The sequence below is a fragment of the Mustelus asterias genome, chromosome 12 (assembly GCF_964213995.1).
Source record: "Mustelus asterias chromosome 12, sMusAst1.hap1.1, whole genome shotgun sequence".
Taxonomy (NCBI): Eukaryota; Metazoa; Chordata; class Chondrichthyes; order Carcharhiniformes; family Triakidae; genus Mustelus; species Mustelus asterias.
Window position 1 is genome coordinate 63118593 of NC_135812.1, and position 27959 is coordinate 63146551.

Below are 27959 nucleotides of genomic sequence, written 5' to 3' on the forward strand. Positions count from 1 at the left end.
AGCCAATTTTGAATCCAATTAGCTAACTCTCCCTGGATCCCATGTGACCTAACCTTCCAGACTAGCCTGCCATATGGGACCTTGTCAAAAGCCTTGCTAAAGTCCAGATAAATAACATCTACTGTCCTACCTTCATTCATCCTCTTGGTTACCTCTTCAAAAAACTCTAAAAGATTAATCAGACATGACCTCCCACGCACAAAGCCATGCTGACTATCCCTAATCAGATCGTAACTATCCAAATGTTGGTAGATCCTGTCCCACAGAATTCCCTCCAGTAACTTACCCACCATTGATGTCAGGCTCACTGGCCTGTAATCCCCTGGCTTGTCTTTGCTACCTTTCTTAAACAATGGAACAACATTAGCCACCTTCCAGTCTTCCGGAACTTCGCCAGTGGAAAGACATGAAGCAAATATCCCTGCAAGGGCCCCTGCAATTTCTTCCCTAGCCTCCCACAAGATCCAAGGATGAACTTGATCAGGCCCAGGGGATTTATCTACCTTAATGCACTTTAGGCTGCAGGTACCTCCTCCCTAATAAAATGCATGTGGCCCAAGACATCATCACTTGTTTCCTGTATTTCTTTAGCACCCATAATGTTCTCTGCAGTAAACACCGAGGAGAAATATTCATTAAAAATCTCACCCATCTCCTGTGGCTGCAGACACAGGCGGCCATGCTGATCTATAAGGGTCCCGTTCTTTCTCTAGCCACCCTTAAACACTTAATATAGCTATAGAACTTCTTGGCATTTTCTTTAACCTTACCTGCCAGATCCATTTCATATCCTCTTTTTGCCCTCCTGATTTCACTCTTGTGTACTCTTACACTTTTTATCATCGAGGGATTCTCTTGTCCCCGATATATGCTTCCTTCTTTTTCCTGACCAGAGCCTCAATGTCCCTTGTCAGCCAGGGATCCCTAAACGTGCCAGCCTTTCCCTTCATCCTAACAGGAATATACTGCCCCTGGATTCTTGATATCACACTTTTAAAAGCCTCCTATTTTCTAGTTGTTCCTTTCAAACGGACTCACCCAGGTAAGGTGCCTGAAGATTGGAGAGTGGCAAATGTTGTGCCTTTGTTTAAAAAGGGCTGCAGGGAAAAGCCTGGGAACTACAGGCCAGTGAGCCTCACATCTGTGGTGGGTAAATTGTTGGAAGGTATTTTGAGAGACAGGATCTACAGGCATTTAGAGATGCAAGGACTGATTACGGACAGTCAGCATGGCTTTGTGAGTGGAAAATCATGTCTCACAAATTTGATTGAGTTTTTTGAAGGGGTAACCAAGAAGGTAGATGAGGGCAGTGCAGTTGATGTTGTCGATATGGACTTTAGCAAGGCCTTTGACAAGATACCGCATGGTAGGTTGTTGCATAAAGCTAAATCTCACGGGATCCAGGGTGAAGTATCTAAATGGACACAAAATTAGCTTCTTGACAGAAGCCAGAGGGTGGTTGTAGAGAGTTGTTTTTCAAACTGGAGGCCTGTGACCAGCGGAGTGCCTCAGGGATCAGTGCTGGGCCCACTGTTATTTGTCATTTATACTAATGATTTGGATGAGAATATAGGGGGCATGGTTAGTAAGTTTGCAGATGACACCAAGATTGGTGACATAGTGGACAGTGAAGAAAGTTATCTCCAATTGCAGCGGGATCTTGATCAATTGGGCCGGTGGGCTGACGAATGGCAGATGGAGTTTAATTTAGACAAATGCGAGGTGATGCATTTTGGTAGATTGAACCAGGGTAGGATTTACTCAGTTAATGGGAGGGCTTTGGGGAGAGTTACAGAACAAAGCGATCTTGGCGTACATGTTCATAGCTCCTTGAAAGTGGAGTCACAGGTCACTCCTCAGCCTCCTACGCTCCAGAGAAGGTAGAGTGGTGAAGAAGGCATTCGGCATGCTTGGTTTCATCAGTCAGAACATTGAATACAGGAGTTGGGATGTCTTGTTGAAGTTGTACAAGATATTGGTAAGGCCAAACTTGGAATACTGTGTGCAGTTCTGGTCACCCTATTATAGAAAGGATATTATTAAACTAGAAAGAGTGCAGAAAAGATTTACCGGGACTTGATGGATTGAGTTATAAAGAGAGACTGAATAGACTGGGACTTTTTTCTCTGGAGCATAGGAGGCTGAGGAGTGACCTTATAGAGATCTATAAAATAATGAGGGGCATAGACAAGGTAGATAGTCAATATCTTTTCCCAAAGGTAGGGGAGTCTAAAACTAGAGGGCATAGGTTTAAGGTGAGAGGGGAGAGATACAAAAGTGTCCAGAGGGGCAATTTTTTCACACAGAGGGTGGTGAGTGTCTGGAACAAGCTGCCAGAGGTAGTAGTAGAGGCGGGACAATTTTATCTTTTAAAAAGCAATTAGATAGTTACATGGGTACGATCGGTATAGAGGGATATGGGCCAAATGCGGGCAATTGGGATTAGTTTAGGGGTTTTTAAAAAAAAAGGGTGGCATGGACAAGTTGGGCCGAAGGGCCTGTTTCCATGCTGTAAACCTCTATGACTCTAATCAACCTTTGCTAGGTCCTGTTCCAATTTAGGATCTTAACCTGTGGATCCGTCCTATCTTATTCCATAACTATTTTAAAACTAATAGTCTCAAGAATGAATTAAAAAGTGGACTGATCACTATTAATTGTGGTCCACCTAACCTAACATGTGCAGGTTAGGTGGATTTGCCATGCTAAATTGCCCCTTAGTGTCCAAAGATCTGTAGATTCGGGGGTTTGGCTATGATAAATGCACAAAGTTATGGGGATGTGGCGGGGGAATAAGATGCTCTTTCGGAGTGTCGATGCAGACTCGATGGACTGAATGGCTTCCTTCTGCACTGTAGGGATTCTATGATACACTGGTTAATGCTTTTTTAGTTCTGATTGTGTTTATATAATACTGATCTTTTTTTAAAGAATCAATGAATAATTTTTACGGCACTGATTGCTGTTGTTTTACAGAGAGATGGGTGCTCTCGCTTTATTGATTCTTCCATTACTGGTGGCTGGGATCGCTGGCATTGCTTACATTTACAAAAGAATAATGCAACTGATGTCCAAATCAGCTGTGCGGAATAAAGTGATTGTGATAACTGACGCTATATCAGGACTTGGGAAAGGTGAGCAGTTCTTTGTTTTTTTTGTGAACAGTACCTGTTTATATTTTAATTCTTATGTAAGTCTACCATATATAAAAACTTGAAATTATATACAGTAGTGGCTTTAGCAGAGTAAAACATCCCAAGTTGTTTCACAGCTATGTTATTAGACACAATTTGACATTGAATCACATCAGAAGAGATTAACAACTGGTCAAAAGATTGATGAGGTAGGTTTTAAGGTAGATCTTAGATGAGGAGAAAGGTGGACAGACAGAAATACAGAAAGATTTAGGAAGGGAATTTCAGAGCTTGGGGCCTAGACCGCTGAACACAAGAACTCCAATGATGGAATAATTCAAATCGAGGAGGTGCAAGAGGCCAGAATCAGAGGAGCACAGAGAAGTTACAGAGACGCTGAAGTTAGAAAGGTGGGAAGGAGTGAAGCCATTGAAGGATGAGGTGTGATACTCCTAACACAGTCTGAGGCTTCTTGATCTGGTTCTCTTCTATGTATCTTGGTTTATGCTTTTCTCCAGTTGTCTCTCTTGAAAATATTGATCTTTGCTAGGTTTCCCCTGTTGCTTCACCCAAGTTGCCGTTACTGTTTTGGAACCATAAGCAGGAAGAGTTAGCAGGCTATTTGCTCTGATCACCCAATTCTGCCATCATCCAATAATCATAATATGTATCTTTCTAGCAGCAGTTCCCAAGCAAATCTCCTTAGACCAGGAGCACTGAAATAATTGCTATCTTATTGAGAACAGCTAACAATATAGATTTGGGAATGCAAATAACTACATTAATGAGTGGCTTTATTAACAAGGCAACTGAGACAGCTTTCTATTTATCTCTGGGCTTCCATTTATGGTCTGCCTGTATCAGTTGGTAAGGTTCAACTATGATGGTTGAGCTATTAGCTTTCTATTAGAATTGACACAGGAATGTGACCTAACATCAACCCTTTATTCCCAAGTACATCTCTGACACTTTCTGCCCTTCTCCACAGTCCAGTGTCTTCTTCCCATAGTTAATGCTCACCGGTCAACAGTGGATTCCTTCTATTTTTACCCAACATCTACCAACACCTGGCCTTCAAAATAAATATTGCATGTGACTTACTTATAATCCCATTTCACAATCAAATCACCCTACAGCCGCCATTCAGCAAACATGTGCAGGTTTTAGGGGAAGGAAAAGGCTTGGCTCCACTATCTCAATATGAAGAGGCCTGCCAACACTTACTCTTTAGTGATGAAATACTGGACAGTAGCTGAAGCCCGCAGAACTATACATAGGAAGATAGGGATAAAGGAACTTGCCAGGATGGGTGCAGCTCCAACAACATTCAAGAAGCTTGACACCATCCATGACAAAGCAGCCCGTTTGATTAGCACCACCTCTCCGCCACCGACGCTCAGTAGCAACAGTGTGTACTAGTTACAAGATGCACTGCAGCAATTCACCAAACCCACGTCCACTTCCATCTAGAAGGACAAGGGCAGCAGATAAATGGGAACACCACCACTTGCAAGTGCCCCTCCAAGCCACTCACCATCCTGACTTGGAAATATATCTCTGTTCCTTCGCAGTCGCTGGGTCAAAATCGTGGAATTCCCTCCCTAACGGCACTGTGGGTCAACCCACAACACATGGACTGCAGCAATTCAACAACACGGCTCACTACCACCAACTAGGGCAACTAGGGATGGGCAATAAATGGTAGCCAGCCAGCGACACCCATGTCCCACGAATGAATAAAAAAAAGATGAATAGGTCATGTAATCCATTGACCCTGTTCCCACCATTCAATGACACAATAGCTAGTCTGTGACCTAACTCCACATGCCCATCTTTTTCACATATAACAAACATTTAATTAACACAAATCTATTAATTTCAGATTTAAAATTTACAATTTACATCAATGGTTGTTTGTGGAAGAAAGTTCTGAACTTCTACCTTTTGTGCAGAGGTTTTTCCTAACTTCACATCTGAAAGGTCTGGTTTTAATTTTTAGTCCTTAGTCCGAGACTCTCCAACCAGTGGAAATAGTTTCTTTCCACCTCTCCTGTTGCTCTTAATATTCTGGAAACTTTGATCAGATCACCCCTTAACTTTCTAAATTCTAGGGAATGCAACCCTAGTTTAATTTAACACTTTCTCATTCTCTTCGCAATTTTATGTTTCCATCTCTGTGTCATTAGCAAATTTGAATTTATGTCCATCTATTCCATCATCTAATTCGTTACTAAATGTGGTAAACAGTTGAGATCCCAGCACCGAGTTTTGTAGGACACCACGAATAACATCCTGCCAATTAGACTGCCTGCCCATTATCTCTACTTTCTGCCTCCTGCCACTCAACCAATTTTCCAATTGGGTCAATAATTTGCCTTCAATTTCATGAACTTTAACTTTAGCTAACAGCTTCTCATGAGGAACTTTATCAAATGCCTTCTGGAAGTCCGTATAAATAATGGCTGTGGACATTCCTCTGTCCACTACCTTAGTTGCACCCTCAGGAAATTCAATCAGTTAGGCATGATCTACCCATTACAAATTCACATTGGCTTTCTCTGACCAGCTGAAAATCATCAAGATGTCCTATACTTAATCATCCTATACTTAATTATAGATTTCAGTAATTTCCTGACAAATGTTTAGCTAGCTGGTCTATAATTCACTGGTTTTCCTTCCTTAAATTGCGGAATGGCAAGTGCCTTTTACAAATCCAAAGGAAATGTTCCTTAATTGAGAGCACTTTGGAAGATTATAGTTAGGACATTTACAATATTCTATCCTACTTCCTTTAAAATCCTGGGATAGAAACTATCTGATCTTGTAGATTGGTCATTCGTTATTACTATTATCTTGTTCAATAGTGCTAACGTTAACTTTGGCATGTCTCTGTGCCTTATTCAATATGACTTTCCCTGGAATTTCCAACATGTTGGCCTCTTTCTCTACTGTAATTACAAATGTAAAATAATTATTCAACATGTCCATTTATTTTATTGACAATATCGCCATTATCAATTTTCAAGAGGCTCATATTGCTGCTGACTACTCTCTGTTTCCAAGTATAATTGTAAATTTGTTTTAATAATTTTGATATCCCTCCCAAATTTCTTTTTATACTCTATTTGTGTTGCTCTTACAACCTGCTTTGTCAGTATTTGTCGTTCTTCGTATCTTTCCTGTTCACCAGGATATGTGGTATTTTTTGAATTTTAGAAACATAGGCCAGAATTTTATGTTCCTCTCCGCCTCCTAGCTGGTTCTGAGGTGGGGGTGAGCGTGAAATTGCTCAGACGGATCTCCCCCCCCAGGTTCCCACTTGCCCTGACCCCACAGTGATTTTACACTGGAGCGGGCAAGACCTTGGGCAGGAAGCATGTCCTTGCCCCAATTACGGTCTATAGGTGGCCCATTAATGGCCACATAAGGGCCGTTTCACACCAGCCTCAATTTTTAAGTAGGGAGGTGGATTATAGCACCATGGAGGAAACCCATAACTAAGGAAAGTTGGATTTTGGGTGGGGTGCCCCCTTCTGATAGGGGCATACCCCTCTTAGAGTCCAATGACCTCCAGATTTCCCTCCCTCATCCTGACCTATCCCTTGAGCCCCCAATTTCCCCCAGCCCCCACATGTACCACCATCCACCCCTCCTCCCAGGCCTTCCATACAAACTCCCCGCCCGCCTCATTTCCCTACCCTGGGACCCACTTTTGGGTCTCTGGTTCCTAAGACTTAGCTCAGGCTGATTGGTGCAGTTCCTCTTCCAGCCACTGCACCGCTGTTGCTGGAGGATCTGGAGAGCTGTTGGCCAATCTGATTGGCCGGCAGCACTCTATGGTGGGACTTGGTGAGGGTGGAGGTCCCTGATGCCAATCAACACTCGTTAGAGCGTAAAATATACCTGTCCTATCTTCAGGGATCTGTTGAAATGCACTCTATCATCCTTCTATGTCTCTACACTTTTTAGAATTGTACTATTTATTGCATATTCCCTTGCCTTGTTTTCCACTCCAAATATCTTACCTTACACTTCTTCTGATTGAATTCCATTTGCCACCTTACCAGTCCATTGATAGCTTCCATCAGATAACAGCTTTCTTCATCACTATCAACCACATGGCCAATTTTAATTTCATCTGAAAATTTCATGCCACTGAAAATGAGTACTGACCCCACAAAATTCCACTGGAATTGGCCTTCCAGCTAGAAAAGCACCTGTCGACCATAAACTGTCACTGAGTCAATTCTGGATTCAAACATGCCATTTTCCCTTGGATTGCAAGAGCTTTCAATTTGCTGAATGATGTGCCATGTGGGACCTTGTATGAGTTTTCTTTTAGTTTTATGTTATCTCCTACCTCTTTAATTGTTCATAGCCTTTTTTTGGCAAAGAAGAACATTTTTCATTCGTACTGCACTTCTCACGTTCTCAGTACTTCCCAAAGCACTTTATAGCCAGTGAGGTATTTGTGAAATGTAGTCACAGCCAGTTCGCACACAACAAGATCCCGTAAACAACAATGTGATAATGACCAGATAATCTGTGTTTTCTCTTTTGTGATGTTGATTGAAGGATAACTATCTGCCAGTACACCATAGACAATTTTCCCACTCTTTGAAATGGCTACCATGCTACACTTTCCAGGTTGAATTTGCGCATGCACTTTATTCAATTTGTTCCTGGATGTCAGCAGGAGCCAGCGTCTTCTGCTGGTGGTAGAGAAAAAGTACAAAAGGGTGAACATGTTCAAGTTACAAGTTCTGCTTCACTTGCAACATTTATCAAAACTAAAGAGAAAGGGATTTTGTCAGTCTTAACTTGCCCTTCAAATTGTTATGGTTGCAGTTTCATCTCTTTGCAGTTTCCTCTAGAGTTTGAGCACAATATCTGCGCAGCCTGTTCAGTACAAGATTGGAGGAGGGCTATTAAACTGCCCATTTGGGTGTATGAAATAGATCCTAGGGCAATATTTGATACAAGAATGAATTAACTGGTCATCAGATCACTTGCTGTTGATTGGATCCTTGCTGTGTGTAAATTGGCTGTTGTGTTTGCCTGTAAAAGAACAGTGACTCGATTAACAAGACCTGTTGAATCATATTTCCACTGAAGTTGAAGTTCATCATAGAATCCCTACAGTGCAGAAGGAGGCCATTCGGTCCATCGAGCCTGCACTGACTCTCTGACAGCGTGTCTACAGGCCCTCTCCCCATAACCCCACATATTTACTATGGCTAATCCATTTAACCCACGCATCTTGGGACACTAAGGGGCAATTTAGCATGGCCAATCCACCTAACCTGCACATCTTTGGACTATGGGTGGAAACTGGAGCACCCGGAGGAAACCCACGTAGATATGGGGAAAATGTGCAAACTCCACACAGGCAGTAACCCAAGTCTGGAAATGAACCCAGGTCCCCGGAGCCATGAGAAACAGTGCGAACCACTACTAGAGGATGGGTATTCTTACATATAATTCTCTAAGTTTTTCCTCAAAATAAGAAAGTTCAGAAGTATTTATTGATGTACGTAAAGTATTAAGCATAGTAATAACTATTCTTGATAATAATTATACATACAATTAAGCATACATTGATGGCAAAACCTTGTGAGTTCACTGGAGATGCTGACATGGACTTGTTGGGCCAAATAACCTCTTCCTGTGCCATAATGGCTCTATTTCACATGCTACAGTGCACAAGCTTCAGGGAAGGGGAGGTCTCACTTAATTCTGAGACCTCTTTTAAATTGTTTCTTTTTCATCCCAGCTACAAGAATCCACATTTATCTGTCAATTAACTGTTCTTCCTTATCAATAATGGTGCTTTACCAAGAATCACTCCCAACTTTGTTCTAGCTTTCCCTTGGCCTTGGACAGATTAAAAAACAAAGGCTCTCCTAAATATGGCATTATAATGTATCTTGTATGGAAGTGGCCTTGTCTTGGGAGCGCAGCTGAGATGTTTCAGGACAAAGGAAGTTTGTAACCGAATTTTGATCAGCTAGATATCTCTGCCCATTGATACCTTCTGAATATCTATTGACAATACTGTCTCAGCCAGGGATTTGGATATGGGATGCAATTTACAACCAGGAGTTCCTATGTCAAACAGTGGATTTTTTATGAAACAACACTCTACTTTCAGGGTCTATTTAAAAAGAGTCTTTACAAACAGAACTCGGTTGTACAATCAATCACAGTCACTACAGTATTGTACTTACAGGAGTAATTGACGGGGGAGTTACTAATCACCTCCATTCTGGCTGGGATTAGTGGTGTCACTATACTTGTTATGGTCAGGAGTGAGGCAGACTATCCTTCTTCATTCTCTCACCATCTGTTTGTAAGCAGAAGTGTTTTGAATGTTTCAAAAGTAGGCTATGGCATTTTCCCCTAAATCCTCAGTTTGTGCGGTCCAATTTTCTAAGTAACATGCAAGAAAATTATCTTTATGATTAACTTAGAAGGTTAGTTTATTTCACATTCAAAACCGGAGGTGTTTGTTCACAACCTCAAACACACACACATGTACAGTAAGTGGGATAAAAAAGAGGGAGTTTTTACAACTATTGATAACAGTAAAAGAACCACAGAAACAAATAATAGTTCTTGTGATTTCTAGTGTTCAGAAATTCAAAGTCCAGAGTGTGATTCCTTTGTGTCAGAGTTCAGTTCAGGTAATTTCTTGGTTGGAGACAGCAGTACGAAAATCCTTGAACGTGAATGAGGGTGCAGCACAATACAGTTTCTGTATCTAGGTTGTTTGGCTGGTGATGGTTGGATGTTTTTAAAATACAACAGGCTTTAAGGAGTTGAGAGATGATGGCCGACTGCTTGATTAGCTGAGAGACCTGCTATTGTACCTTTCAGGTTGGAGGTAATCAGCGAACATCCCCACCTCCAACCTCATGACTGAGGGAAGGTCTCCAAAGCATTTGAAGATGGTTGGGTCTAGGACGCTATCCTGAGGAACTCCTGTAGCAATGTCCTGAAATTGAGATGATTGACTTCCAACAACCACAACCATCTTCCTTTGTGCCTGGTATGACTCCAACTAGTGGAGAGTTTTCTCCCTGATTCCCATTGACTCCAGTTTTGCTCGGTCTTCTTGATGTCAGACTGAATGAAATGTGGCAGTCACTCTCACTAAACCTCTTCAATTATGTTCTTTTGTTCATGCTTGGCTAAGGCTGTAATGAGGTCAGGAGCTGAGTGACCCTTGTGGAATCCAAACTGAGCATTAATAAGCAGGCAATTGCGTGCAAGTGCTGCTTGATGGTACAGTCTATAACATCTTCCACCACACTGCTGATGATTGAGGAATGGTGGTAATTAGCTGTATTGGATTTATCCTGCATTTTGTGCACAGGACTTACTTTGGCAATTTTCCACATTGCTGGGTAGATACCCAGTTTTGTAGCTGTCCTAGAAGATCTTGGCTAAGGGAGCATCTAGTCAGGAGCACAAGTCTTTAGTACTATTGCCAGAATGTCAGGGCCCATAGCCTTTGCAGTATCCAATTCCTTTCACTACCACTTATATTTTTGTGTGTGCGTGAAATTCCATTCAAAATGTAGACAAATTAAAAATCATATAAAATTTGCAGACCAAAGACAAGAAGCTATGAAATGGTGAAAAATGCTAATCAATGCTACTGCTGATATATAGGCTTATGCTATCTAAAAAAATGAGACTACCACAAGTCATTTCACCTAGAATTATTCCCATGAACAGACGGAATAAACTTTAGTCTAAGCTAGATTCAAATCCAAGTCGAGAGACAGGAGCACAGTATGTAGAACACTTCACCATCCAGTCCCTTAGTAGTTTTTACAAATAAACAGGACAGACTTTTTTTTTTACGAAAGGACTGTGTCAGACAGTACACATCGAATGAGCAGTGTCAAAGTTGGTCAGATTACTACAGCATTTGGCCGGGATTTTCCGGCAAAGTTGGTCAATGGGTACAAAAATCGGTGTCACACCCGCCGACCAAAATGGCATTTTGTTTTGTGCCGTATTGTGCACTCCCAGCTAAAGTAATCAGTAATTGGCAGAGATCATTCCGCATTGTTGGCGGCCAGCCTCTGATTCGCTCACCCCTCCATGACTCAAGAGCTCTTTAAGTCTGGGTGCCATATTTAATGGGTGCCCCTGAACAGTGTTCACGCTCTTATCAGCTTGAGAAAGCTGCAGAAAACAAAAGGCACCCGAAGTGAGGAAGCATGCAGCACCCAAGTTTTGTGACACCTCACTGGAGCGCCTGTTGGATGCAGTGGAGCCCGCTTGGATGTCCTCTACCCCTGCCCTGGACTCTGGATGCAGGATTGAAAGCACGTTGACCAATCCAGCTTGGGAGGTGGTGGCAGAGGTGGTCAGTGCCAATGAACTTCAAAAGAGGTCAGCCACCCAATGCAAGAAGAAGGTGAATGATCTCTTCCATTCTGCCAGGATAAGTCACCCATCCCATCATTCTCAAATCTCACACTCACAAACTCATCACCCATTCACAAGAATCTTGCTCACAGCCACCTCAAGGGATGTCACCACTCATTCTCACACCACCTCACATCTCCATCTGGCCTCATCTCTTCTGGGACTTGCATCCTTATCTTGTCCAGGGCTCCACTCACCACCCACACATGTCAGGAATCCTTGTCATCTACACTTGTACGTGACTTCCTCACACTGCCTCTATCTGCCATCATGCAGGACAAGTTGGCTCACAATAAAAAGGAGATCCCATACCAGCAGAGCAGTTGCTGAGATCAAGGTCTGTTCTGACTTTGAGAATAGAACCATTCAACTGACTAGCGAGGATGTGATCCATGCCTGCACTGACGGTAAGGTTTAACAACGCTCAATCAAATGAGGATCCTGCACTATAGCACCCATCAGAGAACCATACTGTGAGTGATGTCTCCTGTTTCTCAGTCCCCTGCCATGTACTAATTATGGGCAGCATAGTGGCACAGTGGTTAGCACTGCTGCCTCACAGCTCCAGGGACCCGGATTCGATTCCCGGCTTGGATCACTATCTGTGTGGAGTTTGCACGCCCTTCCCGTGTTTTCGTGGGTTTCCTCCGGGTGCTCCGGTTTCCTCCCACAGTCCAAAGATGTGCGGATTAGGTGCATTGGCCATGCTAAATTGCTCCTTAGTGTCCTCGGATGCATTTGTTAGAGGGATTAGCGAGATAAATATGTGGGGTTACGGGGATAGGGCCTGGGGAGGATTGTTGTCGGTGCAGACTCAATGGGCCGAATGGCCTCCTTCTGCACTGTAGGGATTCTATTCTATTTCTCTGTTCTTTTGCAGACCCCTCTAGAAAGCAGCCAAGGTCAGGCATGTGTCAGGCCACTGACTCCAGCCCCCGAGACCTCAGATGAGGAATCTGAGGGGAGCCACATTGAAGACCTGTCACAGAGCTCACCCACACCCTTCACCAATGCAGAGACACACACCTTGGTGGGACCTAGTTTTAAACTGGTGCCGGGGTCAAAATCTGGTGAACACAGTGCGCTGTCTGATCCACAGCAGGCAGAGGGAGGGACATCCCAGGTTGCTGGCACTGGAGGCCAGGAGTCTGCTGAGTCCGAGTCAGATGACAAGCCCCCAGACTCGGTCTTCAATCAGTTGGTGGAGATTCAGCATCAGTTGAGGTATGTCAGCTGCACTTGCCAGATTGCAATGTACAATGGAGGAGTTCGTCCGCCTTCAGTCTGAGGTGATAGCGCTGACATGCCAATGCAGTGAAATCAACACCATCAGGTTAGCAGCTGCTGTGGAAACCTTGGTTCATGACATTGGCCCTGTACTGCTGCAGGAGCTACACTCCATTGCTGTAGCCATTGGTTGCTTCCATCAGTGTCAATTTGAGAGAGGGGGTGGGGAGGGGGAAGGCATTTTGATCTCATTGTCGCTGCCTCTCCTCAAGGGCCTATCAGTGTCCCTCAAGCACTATAGGGAGGAAGACCAGCAGCTCGACACCCTGGGGTCATCTACCCAGGTGACTCTGGGTAGTATCCGGCTGATCCAAATCCCCTCCTGTTACCCCATCAGCTCCAGCTCCGTAGGCCGAGGATGTGCAACTGGCCTACAGCAGGACTCCAAGAACAGGCCAGGGCTGCCCAGATCTCGGCCCTCCAGCACGCCCGCCAAAGTCATTACCGACAACAGGGTGTAGCAATCAGCAGGCTATCTCCATCTTTACTACAGATGTTGGGGGAGTACCAGGACAGGATAAGGAAAGTGAAGAAGACGGAGCTGCACAGGTGTTAAAAACTTGTGCATAATGTTCACGAATGCAAATACACTCCCAATCATTTCATGTCTCCTTGAGCTGTGTTAATGTCAATTAGTTATGAAACCTTGGTCCCTGCACACACTAATCGCAATTGTCAGTATCCTGGGTCTCTCTTCTGTGCAGTTTGTTAGCTTCTGACCACAATGAGTGTCCCATTTTAATGTCACTCTCCAGATCAGTCATCAGTTACTGTAAAGTGTAGATGCTGCAAAAACCTTGTACCCAAGCATCTCAGGGTCACGGGATGTACTGTGTTGGCTCTGCACCGTTGAGGTGGCATTGCCCTCCTATCTCATCTGCATTCTTTACAGGTGAAGATGTGGTATTGAAGGGAACAGGTGATGATGCTTGCAGAAGGCTCATGTACTCTGAAACTCCATGCTCCTGCTGTCTCTCAGCAGTGTTGCTATGCTATGACACAAAAACAGAAAAAGCTGGAAAAAAATTAGCAGATCTGACTGCATTTATGGAGCGAGAATAGAGCCAATGTTTTGAGTCATGACAGACAACCACACACTGCCTGAAAATGTAGTCCCCGCTGTCCCGTCCACCGCCCAGACTGATCGCGCCCCCCCCTCCCCCACCAAATGCAACTGCAGAGTGTGCAGCGGCCCCCCCACCCCCCCGATCTGATGCAGGGTGCCCAGCGCCCCCGCCCTTCCAGACCCCACCCCTATATGCCATGCCCTTCCAGGCCATGCGCACAGGCCCTTGCCCTTGGCCTCCTTGGGGTCCTCAATGGCCTCCGGTTCTAGCAGCGAGGCTAACATAGCTGTTCCCTATTCATGGGGAGCAGGTGTTTTCCTCGCTGGAGAGAACCTCTCCTGGCGAGGCCATAAAAGCAAGTGAGCCCGGACGATTGAGCACTAGGCTCACTGCACACATATAAATCAGCATTATATTATACTTAAATAAGTTCTTCAGCCTCTCGCCAGAAACGGGGGAGGGGCTGACCTCGCCGGAAATCCGGTTCCAGTAAGATCGCGAGAGCCGAGAAATCAGGCACGATCCTGATTTCTCAGCTCTCGTGTGATTTTACCAGCTCGCTCCGCCCATTGATGGATGGGGTGAACCGGAAAAATTCTGCCCAATGACCATGCCTTCGCAGCACCAGGTGGCAAGGAGTTCCAAAAACATTCTGAGAGAAGAAATTCCTTCTCATCGCAATCTTAAATTGGCATCCCTTTATTCTGAGACTATGCCCTCTAAATCTAGACTCTCCCATGTGGGGAAACATCTTCTCAGCATTTACCCTGTCAAACCCCTCAAGAATCCTATATGTTTCAATAAGATCATCTCATGGCCACTTCAAAGGGGTGTTCAAACTTGTCAAGTCACCCAATAGTTCTCCTGTTCTTTAAGATTGTTGATTTTGAAGTTTGGCACGGGGGGAGCAATCATTGCCACTTTGAGGAGTCAATGTTGCTTAAGCAAGCATAATTGCTTCACTTGCCTGACTGCAAGCATGTCAGTTGAATTGATGTTAGACTGTCTCCTGATCCCGGAGTGGAAAATCCCGGTATTCATTTCAGAAATTGAACAGTTTGACCCAGAAGAAAAAATTTCTTCAGTTTCCTGATACATCAGTGGTTCGTTTAATGAAAGCCTGTTCCCATACACACACCATGCTAAACAAAAATGGGAAAATGCCCTTGGAAATGATATGACCAATGCCACTGGTAGTTGATATGAGAGTCTGCTACACAATCTTTCATCAGCATAAATGGTTTAAAGCTATATATAGGGCTGATCAAAATGCCTCTAGGGCAGTTGTAAAGGCCTATATTTAGGCATGAAGTCTTCCCTTCCTGTTCTTGGCAATTAACCTGTGACATTCTGTGAATGAAGGATACAGAAGTCCTGTTTAACCAGTGAAGTAAATTTACTGTAAATTCTGTTGTACATGAGCATCTTTCTTTGTTTTCATGGTTTGGATTGAATGGTCTGAATCAGAGGGTAATAGATACAAGAGCAAATGCAATTGATATAGTGCTGAAGCAATCTATTTACCAGATGGTTGTGAGATTGTGATATACACCAGTAGGAGTAATAATTGAAGCAGAGACTTTTTACACATTCAACATTTCCGAGTAGAATGGATAAGTGATTAAAAGAAAGGGGGATAAAGGGTTAGGGTACCTGAGACACACACATACTAACCCCCCCCATTTGTTCTTGAATTGTAGGGCGGCATTTTCCACAGTGCAGCACTCTCCCTAGTACTGCACTGAAGCATTGGCCTAGATTGTGTGTTCAAGTGTGCTTAAAAACTTTACATGGTTCTTCTAGTTTCCATATCATAAAAAGAATACAAAAGCAATGGAGAAAAGTGGAAAATGATTCCCCTGGGTGATAACAGAGCTGAGAGGATATACTTACCAAGAAAGGCTGATCAGGGTGGGGCTCTAATCTCTAGAAAAGAGAAGGTTGAGGAGTGAGAAAATAACTGGAACTGGTCTGAACTGGTGTCTTAAGATATACACAACCAGTTCAGACCAACACCAGTCATTTTCCAAGTTTTACTGGTTATTCTGGGAATGGTCTTTATGATTATGAAAAAGTTTGGTTGGGTAGATGTGAAGAAGATGTTTCCACTGTTTTGGGCGGGGTGGGGAGGAGAGGGGGTAGGGAGTAGAGCAAAAGTAGAGGCCATAAATATAATGTAGTTATTAATAAACCCAATAGGAAATTAATAAGAAATTGGTTCTGGACTTGGAGTAGTATCTTTTACTGTACTTTTTCATGAGATGTGGGCATCGCTGGCATTTATTGCCCATTCCAAATTGTTTTTGGACTGTGTTGTTTGCTAGGACATTTCGGAGAGCAGTTCAGAATCAATTTCACATTGTTGTTAGTCTGGAGTCACATATAGGCCAGACTGGATATAGGTTTCCTTCCCTAAAGGACTCTCGAGTGAACCAGATGGACATTTACACCAAGCAATGATAGATGTGATGGCCACCATTACTGAGACCAGCTTTCATAATCCAAATTTATTTGTTAGTTGAGACGAATAGCATAGATGCATTTGAGAGAAAGCTGGATAAGCACCCAAGGGCAAAAATAATTGGATAAACTGATAGGTGAAGAGTTGGGAGCACACTTGTTTGGAGAACATACACCTGCATAGACCAGTTGGGCCATATAGCTTGTTGCTGTGCTGTAAATCTGGGCTGAATTTTACCAGTCACATCGAGATGAGGTGGGAGGACATGTAATATGGTGGCAAATGATGTTAGAATGCTTGATGTCTTTCTACCACCTTGGGATAGTCCCAGAAGTGGGAATGGCAGTGCTTTGGTTACCTGCTGGCAGGAGGTGGGTGACCAATGATTCCAATTAACTGCTATTTTATAATGGACGCTGGGATTTTACCAGAGGACGAAGTAGAAAAGGACGAGAGCTTCAAGTTTTTAGGTGTCTAGATCACCAACAACCTGTCTTGGGTCCCCCCAATGCCGACACGATAGTTAAGAAAGCCCACCAACGCCTCTACTTTCTCAGAAGACTAAGGAAATTTGGCATGTCAGCTACAACTCTCACCAACTTTTACAGATGCACCATAGAAAGCATTCTTTCAGGTTGTATCACAGTTTGGTATGGCTCCTGCTCTGCCCAAGACCGCAAGAAACTACAAAAGATCATGAATGAAGCCCAGTCCATCACTCAAACCAGCCTCCCATCCATTGACTCTGTCTACACTTCCCGCTGCCTCGGCAAAGCAGCCAGCATAATTAAGGATATTCTCTCTTCCACCTTCTTCCGTCGGGAAAAAGATACTAAAGTCTGAGGTCACGTACCAACTGAGTCAAGAACAGCTTCTTCCCTGCTGTCTTCAGCCTTTTGAATGGACCTACCTTGTATTAAGTTGATCTTTCTCTACACCCTAGCTATGACTGTAACACTACATTCTGCACTGTCTAGTTTCCTTCTCTATGAACGGTATGCTTTGTCTGTATAGCACTCAAAAACAATGCTTTTCACTGTATGCTAATACACGTGAGAATAATAAATCAAATCTAATCAAATCCAATCAAAGCATCAGCACTATTCCCAGCCAGACGTGTAGAAAGTCAAATAAACCATAGTGGTTCTCCCAGTGGCTTCCTGATAACAGGGGAGTTGGGAGTGTGGGACAGGAGAGAATGCAGCTTTCCTTTATGGTCACTCCATGGCCAACAGAGGCCCCTCCCCACCCCACACCCTCTCGCCCAACCCTCATCACCACCGGAGACAATGGCTGGCCCCTGCGGCTGGAGGGTTCACCCCTGCCTGCCTGGTCCCAACATGTAAATAAATATTCTTACTGGCCTGAAGGTGCCTTAATATGGAGGCAACCTCTTCTCCCTTCAACCTCAGCAGTGGCTACCTCTATCGATAGCACTTTCCAGCATTCTAAGTTGCTGACCCTCTGATTGGGCTGGTAGCTCTGAGAGGTTTTTTTGAATAAAGTTTATTTATTAGTGTCACAAGTAGGCTTACATTAATACTGGAATGAAGTTACTGTGAAAATTCCCTAGTTGCCACATTCCAGCACCTGTTTGGGTACACTGAGGGAGAATTTAGCATGGCCAATGCACTTAACCAGCACTTCTTTCAAACTGTGGGAGGAAACAGGAGCATCCGGAGGAAGCCCATGCGGACACAGGGAGAATGTGTAAGCTCTGCACAGACACTGACCCAAACTGGGAATTGAATCCAGGTCCCTGGTGCTGAGGCAGCAATGCTAACCCTGTGGATCACCGTCCTCAATTGGACAGCAGTCCCAGTGGTGTTTTTTAAAAATTGGTTGCTGCTGGTAAAACCACACCTAATTCCCACCCCCCCTCCACCCTCCCAAGCAATCCTGCTGCCGTACCTTCATGGGACCAGTCCTGCTTTCCTTCCCGGCGGCTAGACCTTCTGTTTTTTTGTGAAATCTAGCACTTTGTGCAAGTCTCTGGATTATGACATTTTTCTGACTTGAGATGAGAGTGTTATGAAGTGATCCAAGTTGACACTACATGGGATTAGGTCTACTGATCATGGAGGGAAAAAACACTGAAAAATTGGCCCGTTTCCATGTTTGAATTCCTATGTAATTCAGAGATCGGATAGTTTCCACATGTACTTCTCCCAAGTGGCTATTCTTCACATGTCAGTGGACAATTCCATCATACAGGGGCCAATCTATGTCCCTTAAAAAATGAAGTGGGTGACACAGCCTTGGAATAAAATACGAACCAAAGCCCTAAACTTAAATTTACATTGCAGTAAATGCATCTTTCCATTGGATTGAAAAAACTGAAATGGAGTTCAAGTGTATTTCAATTTAACATAAATTAATGCTTAATTTAATGCCCACCAGAAAGTTCCAGAGTGTTTCACAGTGGAGGAGGGCGAGTAGTCTTGTGTGGCAACGACTGGGAAAAGTTAGAAGCCCTGCACCAGGCCCTAATTGATGTTGCTGACCCTAGTCGTGTGAGTATTGTTTTTAGAAATATCTCTTTGATATTTTCAGCATCAACTTTAAACTTATGAAATGGTGTTGAAAAATAATACAATTTTCCCCTGTCACTTCCGTCTTCATCAAGTGCAGTGACTATTGCATTTGATATTGTGATTGTGTAACTGGTTACTTTGTAAATGTATGCAAATATAAACAGAAGTGGTGACATTAAACCACAAATCTGTAGAAGACTGAAAGAAAAGACGGGTCTATTTACCTAGCTATGCTAGGTAAATATGGACTTTCCAACCAGGAGCACTGTTCAAACTGGTGGCTGATATGATTTAGACTGCTCTTTGAAGGCACGCTTTGTTAGTCTCGGATAGGATATCTATAACAGTGACAGGAAAAACGAAACAGGTAATCTAAAGAATATAATTTACATGGCATTAGAAGACATCCAAAAATTGGACTGTCTTGAACATCCCAATTTTAGATTAATTACTACATTCCTAGGTGTATTATTTGTATCAGGTGCCAATCTGCATGTGTGTTATTAATTTAAAAGAGAATAAATCTCAGGATATTGGTGTCACTAGCAACAACAGCTCATTCCTACAGAAGGTGGTGCAGAGCATTCTTCTCATACTGCTGGAATCTGTTTGGTGGCGGTAATCACAAAATGCTGTTGAATGGGGAGTTTCATGATTCTGAAACATCGGCAATGTAGGAATGGTGATAAATATCCAGGTCAGAATAAATGGAGGGGAATTTAGAGGTGATAGTGTTCCCACTCTCCTGCAGTCCATGTTGTTCTAGTGGTGGAGGTGGCGGGTTTGTGTGGTTCCCCAGTTAGTATTTCTACCAGTATGGGAATAAGGAAAGACCGGTAATTGGATAATTGAAGGAGAAAAACAAACGTTTAAAAAGGCAATAAAATATATATTTTCCAGATGTAACTAGATTTACCATACAGCAGCTGACTGGGTAGTAATTTACCCATTCTGACAAAGCTCTAACATGGAATGAAATCAACTCATGCGTTTGGTATTTTATGACATTTTTCCATTCAATCCATTGTGATTGAAGAGAAGAGGATCTGGATATATGAGGATTTGTTGATGTCTTTTTGTTTGTAGACATTCAGTCCGAAGCTTGTGCTTTTGGACCTCAGTGATACAGGGAATGTTCCTGAGGTGGCTAAGGAAATCCTGGAATCCTATGGGTGTGTGGATGTGCTAATTAACAACAGCAGTCTGAAAGTTAAAGGAGGTGCTCTCAATGTCACCTTAGAAATGGACAAGAAGATAATGGATGCAAACTACTTTGGACCAATTTCCCTGACTAAAGGTAACCAATAGCCTAATGCTTACTGTCAATAAGATGACACAAGATAGATTTTGTAACATGATAAAAGAATTACTTTAAAGTTGTGGACTTGGTAGCAAACTTAACTTTTAAATAAACTGACACTATATTCAGGAGTAAAGGGACTTGTAATCAAAACAAGGTGCAGCAATAAAGGATTATGAGAAAGGAACTATGAGAAATGCATGGACTATTGAGGTGATTTTTGAGACTCATTTCAACTTGATGGCAAGATGAATTACAGAGAGGTTACCTAATAAACCTGATGACAATGGGTGATAGTCAACAGTTGAGCATGGACATGGTAGTTGAGAGAGTAATATTGGAACCAGTTCCTGGTAACATGCAGAGACCGAGGGCTAGTAGAGGAGGTAAATTGACAATTGGTATACTCGCATGACTGCGAGACACATTAGAAATAAGGCACCCAAACCTTAGGCCTTTGAGACAGAAAGAAATTTACCTGGGATATCAGAAACGAGGTTAACCCTAGAAGATAATCATCATTACAACAATAAAGGCTCATAAGAAATGTGACCAGGGTTGATAAATATGACAGCATCAGGGACCCAGGTTCGATTCCAGCCTTGGGCAACTGCCTGTGTGGAGTTAGCACATTCTCCCTGTGTCTGCATGGGTTTCCTCTGGGTTTTCCTATTTCCTCCCACAATCCAAAGATGTGCAGGTTAGGTGTATTGGCTATGCTAAATTGACCCTTAGTGTCCCAAGATGTGTAAATTACACAGATTAGCCATGGTGAATGTGTGGGGTCGAGGGCCTGGATAAGATACTTACTCTGTCGAGAGTCAGACTTGAAGGGCCAAATGACCTCCTTCTGCACTGTAGGGATTCTATGATTAGGCCATATGGCCCAGCAAACTGCTCTGCCATTCAGTAAACAAAGAGAGCAAAGAACAAAGAAAAGTACAGCACAGGAACAGGCCCTTTGGCTCTCCAAGCCTGTACCGATCATGATGCCCTAACTAAACAAAAAAAACCCTTCTGCCCTTACTCCGTCCATATCCCTCTATTCCCTCCCTATTCGTGCACCCATCCAGATGCCTTTTAATTGTTGTTAATGTGCCTGCTTCCACCACCGTCTTTGGCAGTGAATTCCAGGCACCCACCACTCTCTGCGTGAAAAAATTCCCCCGCACATCTCCCTTAAACTTTTCCTCTCTTACCTTGAACCTGTGCCCCTTGTAATTGACACTTCCACCCATGGGAAAAGTCTCTGACTATCTGCCCTGTCTATGCCTCTCATAATTTTGTCAACCTCTATCAGGTTTCCCCTCAGCCTCCATCTTTCCAGTGAGAACAATCCTAGTTTATTCACCTCTCCTCATAGCCAACGCCCTCGAGACCAAGCAACATCCTGGTGAACCTTCTTTGCACTCTCTCCAAAGCTTTCATGTCTTTCTGGTAGTGTGGTGTTACAGCTATTTACAACCTATATCAATGACTTAGGTGAGGGATTTGAGTAGCCATGTTTTCTGATTATACAGAGCAAGGTGGGAAAGTTAGTAGGAAAACACAGAGGTTGCAAAAGAGTATAGATAGACGAGTGATTGGTAAAAATGTGGCAAATGGAATATAGTGTCAGGAAATGAAGTGTTATCCGCCTTGATAGGAAATATAAAAAAGTCAAGTATTTGTTAAAAAGTGAAAGATTGAGAAATGTAGCTAATCAGAAGAATTGGCAGTCTGTAACATGCAGGTATAGCAATGAGGAAATCAAATGGTATGTTCGCCTTTATTACAAAACAATTGGAGTACGGAAATAAATAAGTCTTACTGCAATTACATTGTCTCTTGTTGAGACCACACCTGGAATACAGATAGCGCAGGAATGTAGAGTTCAGGTAGAAATCAGCCAGGATCAAAATAAATGATGGAGCAAGCTCATATTGCTGTGTGGCCTACTCTTGTTCCTATTTCTTATGTTCATATGTTAAAATACTGCAGATGCTGGAAATCTGAATTTCAGGCTATAGAAGTTGATCACATGGATATGGAAAATCATAGAATGACTTACTCTAGTTGACATTTTTAAGGTAAAAATGACAAAATTAACAGCAGGGGTCTACTACAACCTGCAAGATTAGGTCAAGATGGTCGTTTACTGCATGAGAAAATAAGTGGGGTAATTAAATGACTGCTCTCAGGAAGTCAATTCAAAGTGATTTAGTTCAATGTTTAAACATTAATCAGCACACAATATCAAAGGGAAATGCAAGAGCTTGCAATAATTTCAATACAGGCTTTTACAGTTGGCAATACAAAGTTTTCTTCCTCTTCACAGAACTTCTTCCATCGATGATCTCCAGACATAGTGGTCAAATTGTGTTAGTCAACAGCGTCCAGGGGAAATTAGGACTCCCATTTCGTGCAGCCTGTAAGTTTTACACATGCTGTGATCGATATGTCTACTATTATACTAAAAAAGGGTATATCAGTGCATGCAGATGTCACACTTCATTATTAAGTGTGAAACAGTCTTAGAGTGTTGGGTGTTTCTGACCCATGCTTCTAATTTCCAGCCTGAAACATTTTCCAATCTTCAAAGTTGCTGACCAGACAACAATTAACCCCCTTGTTTATTTTGCAAAGATCAGATCTAATAAAATAATTAAACAATAGCATGTTAGTAGAGTAATCGTTTCAGCATTACATGGTATCACACTAATACTTTCCAAATAAAGCAGTGTTTTGCAAACCTATACAGTAAGACACATCAGGAATGTATACCTATTATTTTCTTAACTTTGAAGAGGGAATGAATACCATTGGAAATTTGAAATTTATGGCTTTCAAGTCTCAGACTCCCACAGGTAAACAAGTGCCATAAACCCTCTGATTCAGTTCACTGTCATTTAGGTTCCATTACAATTTCCCATGCCAAAATGATTAATTTTCAATGTTTAAACAAGAAAAAGACCATGTCCCTCTGTTTCTTTAACTGGATGTCCCCAAAACATGGAATTCAACTTAGGTTAGATTTTAAATATGGTCATGTAAATTGAGTAAACAGATAAGGGAATCAACAAGGGCAGGGATAATCCTGTTAATATAAATTCAAAACCTCCACTCTATAATTTCTTCACCAATTGCATATTGTGGGTTCTTGAGGTTCAAAACCTGTCACATGCAACATCCTTACAACCATTTCCAGTGAATGTAACAAAACAAACCACACAAACGTTTTAGGAAGTGCTGAGGAAAGCAACAAAAACAATACCGAGTGTAAAGAGTGGTGAGGAAAGATTATGGAAGGTCAAGGTCTACAGTCCAGAGGAAAGATTTAACCAGATAGATATTGCGAGCTTTGGTAATCACAACTCCTTTTAGCTTTTTGGCTAAGATCAAGTGTCGGTTCAAGCCCATGATGGGGTGCAATGCCTTATCTTGTCAGCTTGGATCTTGTTTGTCTCTCTTGCGGGGACCGTGAATTGGATTCAATTGCAATTTGAATTTGGTTTTTGGAACAAGCATGGAATGGATTTGGGCTTGCCCAGTCCATTCTGAGCATTGGCTCTATAACTTTAAGGATGGAGTAAAAAAAAAATTACAATCCTGGTATGTTCTAGTCACCTGAGCACAAAACTTCCCACATTTCAGTAAACGTTAATGAACATTTGTAACCTCACTCAGGATGAATGTAAAGGTGATTCATGTGGAAATAGTAATTAGAAACTGACATATTTTCTGTTCTGAAATTAGGATTAAACTTCATAGCTGACATAGAACAGTGGAAGCTCAAAATGGCATCATGTTCTTTTCCACTCGTGATATCATAGAATCGTACAGCCCAGAAGGGGGCCCTTCAACCTACTGTGCTGCTGAAACAACTATCTTCTTAGTCACACTCCCTTTCCTCTTACTCCATAGGCCCTGTAAATATTTCCTTTTCAAGTATATATCCAATTCCCTTTGAAACTTACTTTTGAAACTGATTCCACTGCTTTTTCGGCAGTGCATTCCAATTCATTATTCAAGTGGGGGAATAAGCAATCTCTAACTTTGATAAGAGAAAAAGTAGTTGCCATTCATGGCAGGATGTTTCACTTCCACAAAAAATATATAATGAACTACAAATTTATATTCTTACTATGTATTTTTTCCCATGTAGATGCTGCTTCTAAACATGCAATACAAGCCTTTTTTGATTGCCTGAGGGCTGAAGTTGCAGAATTTGGGATCACTGTGAGCACCGTGAGCCCGACATTCATTCGCTCCTATCACCAAATGCCGGAGGCTGGGAATTGGGAGGCATCCATTTGGAAATGTAAGTATCAGCATCTTTAATCATTAATTTTAAACAAGGCCCTAAGGCTCTTGAAAAAAAAAAGCTGTCTGTATGAGCATTTCTTAATTGATACATATCTTGCAACTCCCAAGTGTGTGTCTTTGGGTGATTGAAACCAATTTATTTTTGGTGGGAATTGTTGCCTTTGCAGAATGATGATTGATATAAACTGAGTTTCAAACCTGCTCTTGGAATTTCATGAAAGTAGTGGTCAATTCCTTGGGTTCATCTTCAATATCAGCAACACAAAAGGAGCCTATCTTTGTCCTCTCACTGATTTTCAAACAATTCTGTGTTCGAGCCAAGGAACTGAGACCTAGGATTGATGTGAGATTCATTAACTCAGAACCAACTTGCACTGTATAAAGAAATCCTTATCATTCTATTCCTTGATATCAGTTTTAACTTTAAAAAAAATCTTTTATGGGATGTGTGCATCACTGGCTAGACGAGCATTTAACGTCCATTCTTAAATGCACTTGAGAAGGTGGTGGTGAGCTGGCTTGTTGAACTGCTGCAGTCCATATGGTGTTCCTATGCATCTGCTGTCTTTCTTCTTCTAGGTCAGTGATGGGCAACCTGCAGCCTGGCAACCTCTGGACCAGAAGCCACATGCGGCTCACGAGACATTTTGTTGACTTGCCCTGCACAGAGTTGCAAAATTCCGCTGGTTTCCATCCACCTAGCTTTTTCCCCACAGATATAACTGAAGTGATAGGCATGTAAAGCAAGGCACATGAAGTGAGGTGCGTGCTGATTGCACACAGCATTGGCTGTCAGAGCCGTGCGCTCCCTCTGCTTCCAATCAAGCGTAAATATTTCTTGTTTTTAATAATTGAATTTGATGACATTTCTATTAATATATGAATGATTAAGCATTTTCTATAACTTATGAAATATTCAGCATGTATTAAATGTATTTAATCTTATTCAAGGATCATAGTTAGTGAACAAGCCTGATTTGAATCTTGCGGCTCACTGAGATGAAGGAGGGCCACTCAGGCAGCCCACTCACTAGCCTAAGTTGCCCATCACTGTTCTAGATGATAGAGTTTGGAATGTACTGCCAAAGGAGCCTTGGTGAGATGCTGCATTGCATCTTGTAGATGGTACACACTGCTGCCATTGTGCATCGGCGGTGGAGGAGATGAATGTTTAATCTGGTGGAAGAGTGGCAATCAAATAGGCTGTTTTAATGGTGTCAAGCTTCTTGAGAGCTGTTGGAGCTGCACTCATCCAGGCAAGTGGATTATACCTCTGACTTGTGCATTGTAGATAGTGGACAGACTTTGGTTAGTCAGGAGGTGGGGTTACACTCCATAGAATTCCCACCTCTCAACTGCTCTTGTAGGCACAACATTTATAAGGCTGGTCCAGTTCAGTTTCTGGTCAATAGTAACCTCCAGGATGTTGATAGTAAATGACACATTATTTACATATATTATTTACATAACTGTTATGCTAAGCAGACCTTAGCGTACAGTAATTGCTAATTGCTAATTCATATCATTAAAAAAAACAACCATGTGTTTCTTTGAGCCAACAGTGTTGACCAAGAATATTGGCCAGGACATCCCTTGCTTTCCTTCGAATTGTGACATGTGATTTTAAATCTGATAAGGATAGACAAATGAAATCATGGTTGAAAGACAATAATCCACAAATAATCATAGAAGAAGCAGGGGTACATCCAAGGAAATGTGTTTGGGAGAAATCTTAATTGTGTTCTCTCTTTCATTGTTTTTTGCTATTTAGTTTTTTTCAGGAAGTGGGCCTATGGTGTTCACCCAGTGGAAGTAGCAGAGGAAGTGCTGTACACAGTGAACAGAGGCAGCAAGGAAGTGATGATCGGAAACCCAGTGCCCAAAGCATTTGTTTATTTAAGAACATTCTGCCCCGAGATCTTTTTTGCAATTGTTGCTGCTGGAATATCAAACCAACCCATAGCAGAAGAAGAACAATAACCTTCTTTGCTTGTACGTTACTGTCTCTACATCTTTACTGCTCCATCTTTCCATTTGTCTCTTCCATTTTTTTCTGCTTATTGTTTCCTTTCTGATCCACTTATCTCTCCCAATTTGCCTGCTTTGAGAAGCTACTTACATGAACATCACTCCACTTTCCTGTCTTCTGCTTTCTCTTTCTATCCTGAAGAGTTATATCATCTGTTTCATCTTTAGAGGCTTACCGGTGTAAATCGAGGCAGGTCACATAAACTTGGCTTGCATTCTCTTGAATGTCTGATAGAGGTGTTTAAAATGTCAAAGCGATTTGACAGGGTAGATCCATATAAACAATTACTTTTGGCCTAGGGAATCAAAAGAGTGACATAACCTTAAAAAAAGCATGGTCATTCAGGAGCGAAATCAGGAGACACAAAAAGTTGTAGGAATCTGTAATTCATTTCCCCTAAAGAGGCTGTAAATGCCACGATAATTGGTGCTTGCAGGAGATAGACAGATTTAAGTTAAGTAAGGATATTAGGGTTTGTGGAGCAAAGACAGGTAAATGGAATTGAGGCACAGATCAGCAGAGTAGGTTCAAGAGGCTGAATAACCTAATATGTTCTACCTTTGCACTTATCACTTTTGGTCTTTAACGTCAATAAGAGTCAAGCTGCATCCAAACAATTTTACGGGTTTTAGATTGAAACAATTAAATCACCCTTATACAACAGCTTCAAAATATTTGGGAAAGGAGCACTAATGTTGTGCCTTTGCAGTTAGGCTGGATAATTTGGCCCTCCAGATCAGAGAAGGACAACTGAAATACAGGAAAAGAAAGTTAGACAAAGAAAGTGTGAACACTGAAAAGGACTGAAGTATTGAGGCAAAAAATATATCGATTAGTTTTCTAATTCATGTATAAAAGCAAATTACTGCGGATGCTGGAATTTGAAACCAAAAGAAAAAATGCTGGAAAATCCCAGCAGGTCTGACAGCATCTGTAAGGAAAGAAAAGAGCTGATGTTTTGAGTCTCGATGACCCTTTGTCAAAGCTAAAAGGCATAGAAAGTGGGAGATATTAAAATAACCCCCACCTTGTAGAGCGCCCCCTTTGTAGAGCCCCCCCACATAAGGCCCCCGGTCATTATGCATAACCCAGGCCATAGTCCCACCCCACTCAGACCCCACACCCACTAAGTCCACGCACTCCTGGCACTGCCCTGGCACATTTATGGTGCCAAGGTTATGCCTGGCTATGCCCCCAACCACCCAGAGCTTCAATGGCCTCCAATTTCTCCTGGCCTGGCCATCATGCCTAGTCTCCGCTGGGGGAAGCGTCCTGGAGGCCGGAAACAGCCGTCCCAGATGTTCTAATAGGATTGAAATGCAGTCAATCCTATGGAAATTGGCTTTGTGTCCTTCCTGGGTGCAAAGCCAATCCTGCTGGCAAAACAGGGCCGGGAACAT

The 27959-nt window shown here is 42.5% G+C and overlaps 1 protein-coding gene across 1 annotated transcript in view; it reads left to right on the top strand.

The window, feature by feature from the left end:
- Positions 1 to 27439, top strand: part of dhrs7cb (dehydrogenase/reductase (SDR family) member 7Cb) — a 41040-nt gene extending 13601 nt beyond the window's left edge. Inside the window, exons 2-7 of the mRNA XM_078225348.1 lie at positions 2977 to 3134; positions 18792 to 18904; positions 20012 to 20222; positions 22543 to 22635; positions 24370 to 24525; positions 26302 to 27439. Coding sequence (XP_078081474.1) covers positions 2981 to 3134; positions 18792 to 18904; positions 20012 to 20222; positions 22543 to 22635; positions 24370 to 24525; positions 26302 to 26510 — 936 coding nt within the window. The 5' untranslated portion in view covers positions 2977 to 2980 and the 3' untranslated portion in view covers positions 26511 to 27439. The remainder of the gene's footprint in view (positions 1 to 2976; positions 3135 to 18791; positions 18905 to 20011; positions 20223 to 22542; positions 22636 to 24369; positions 24526 to 26301) is intronic.
- Positions 27440 to 27959: the final 520 nt, after the last annotated feature.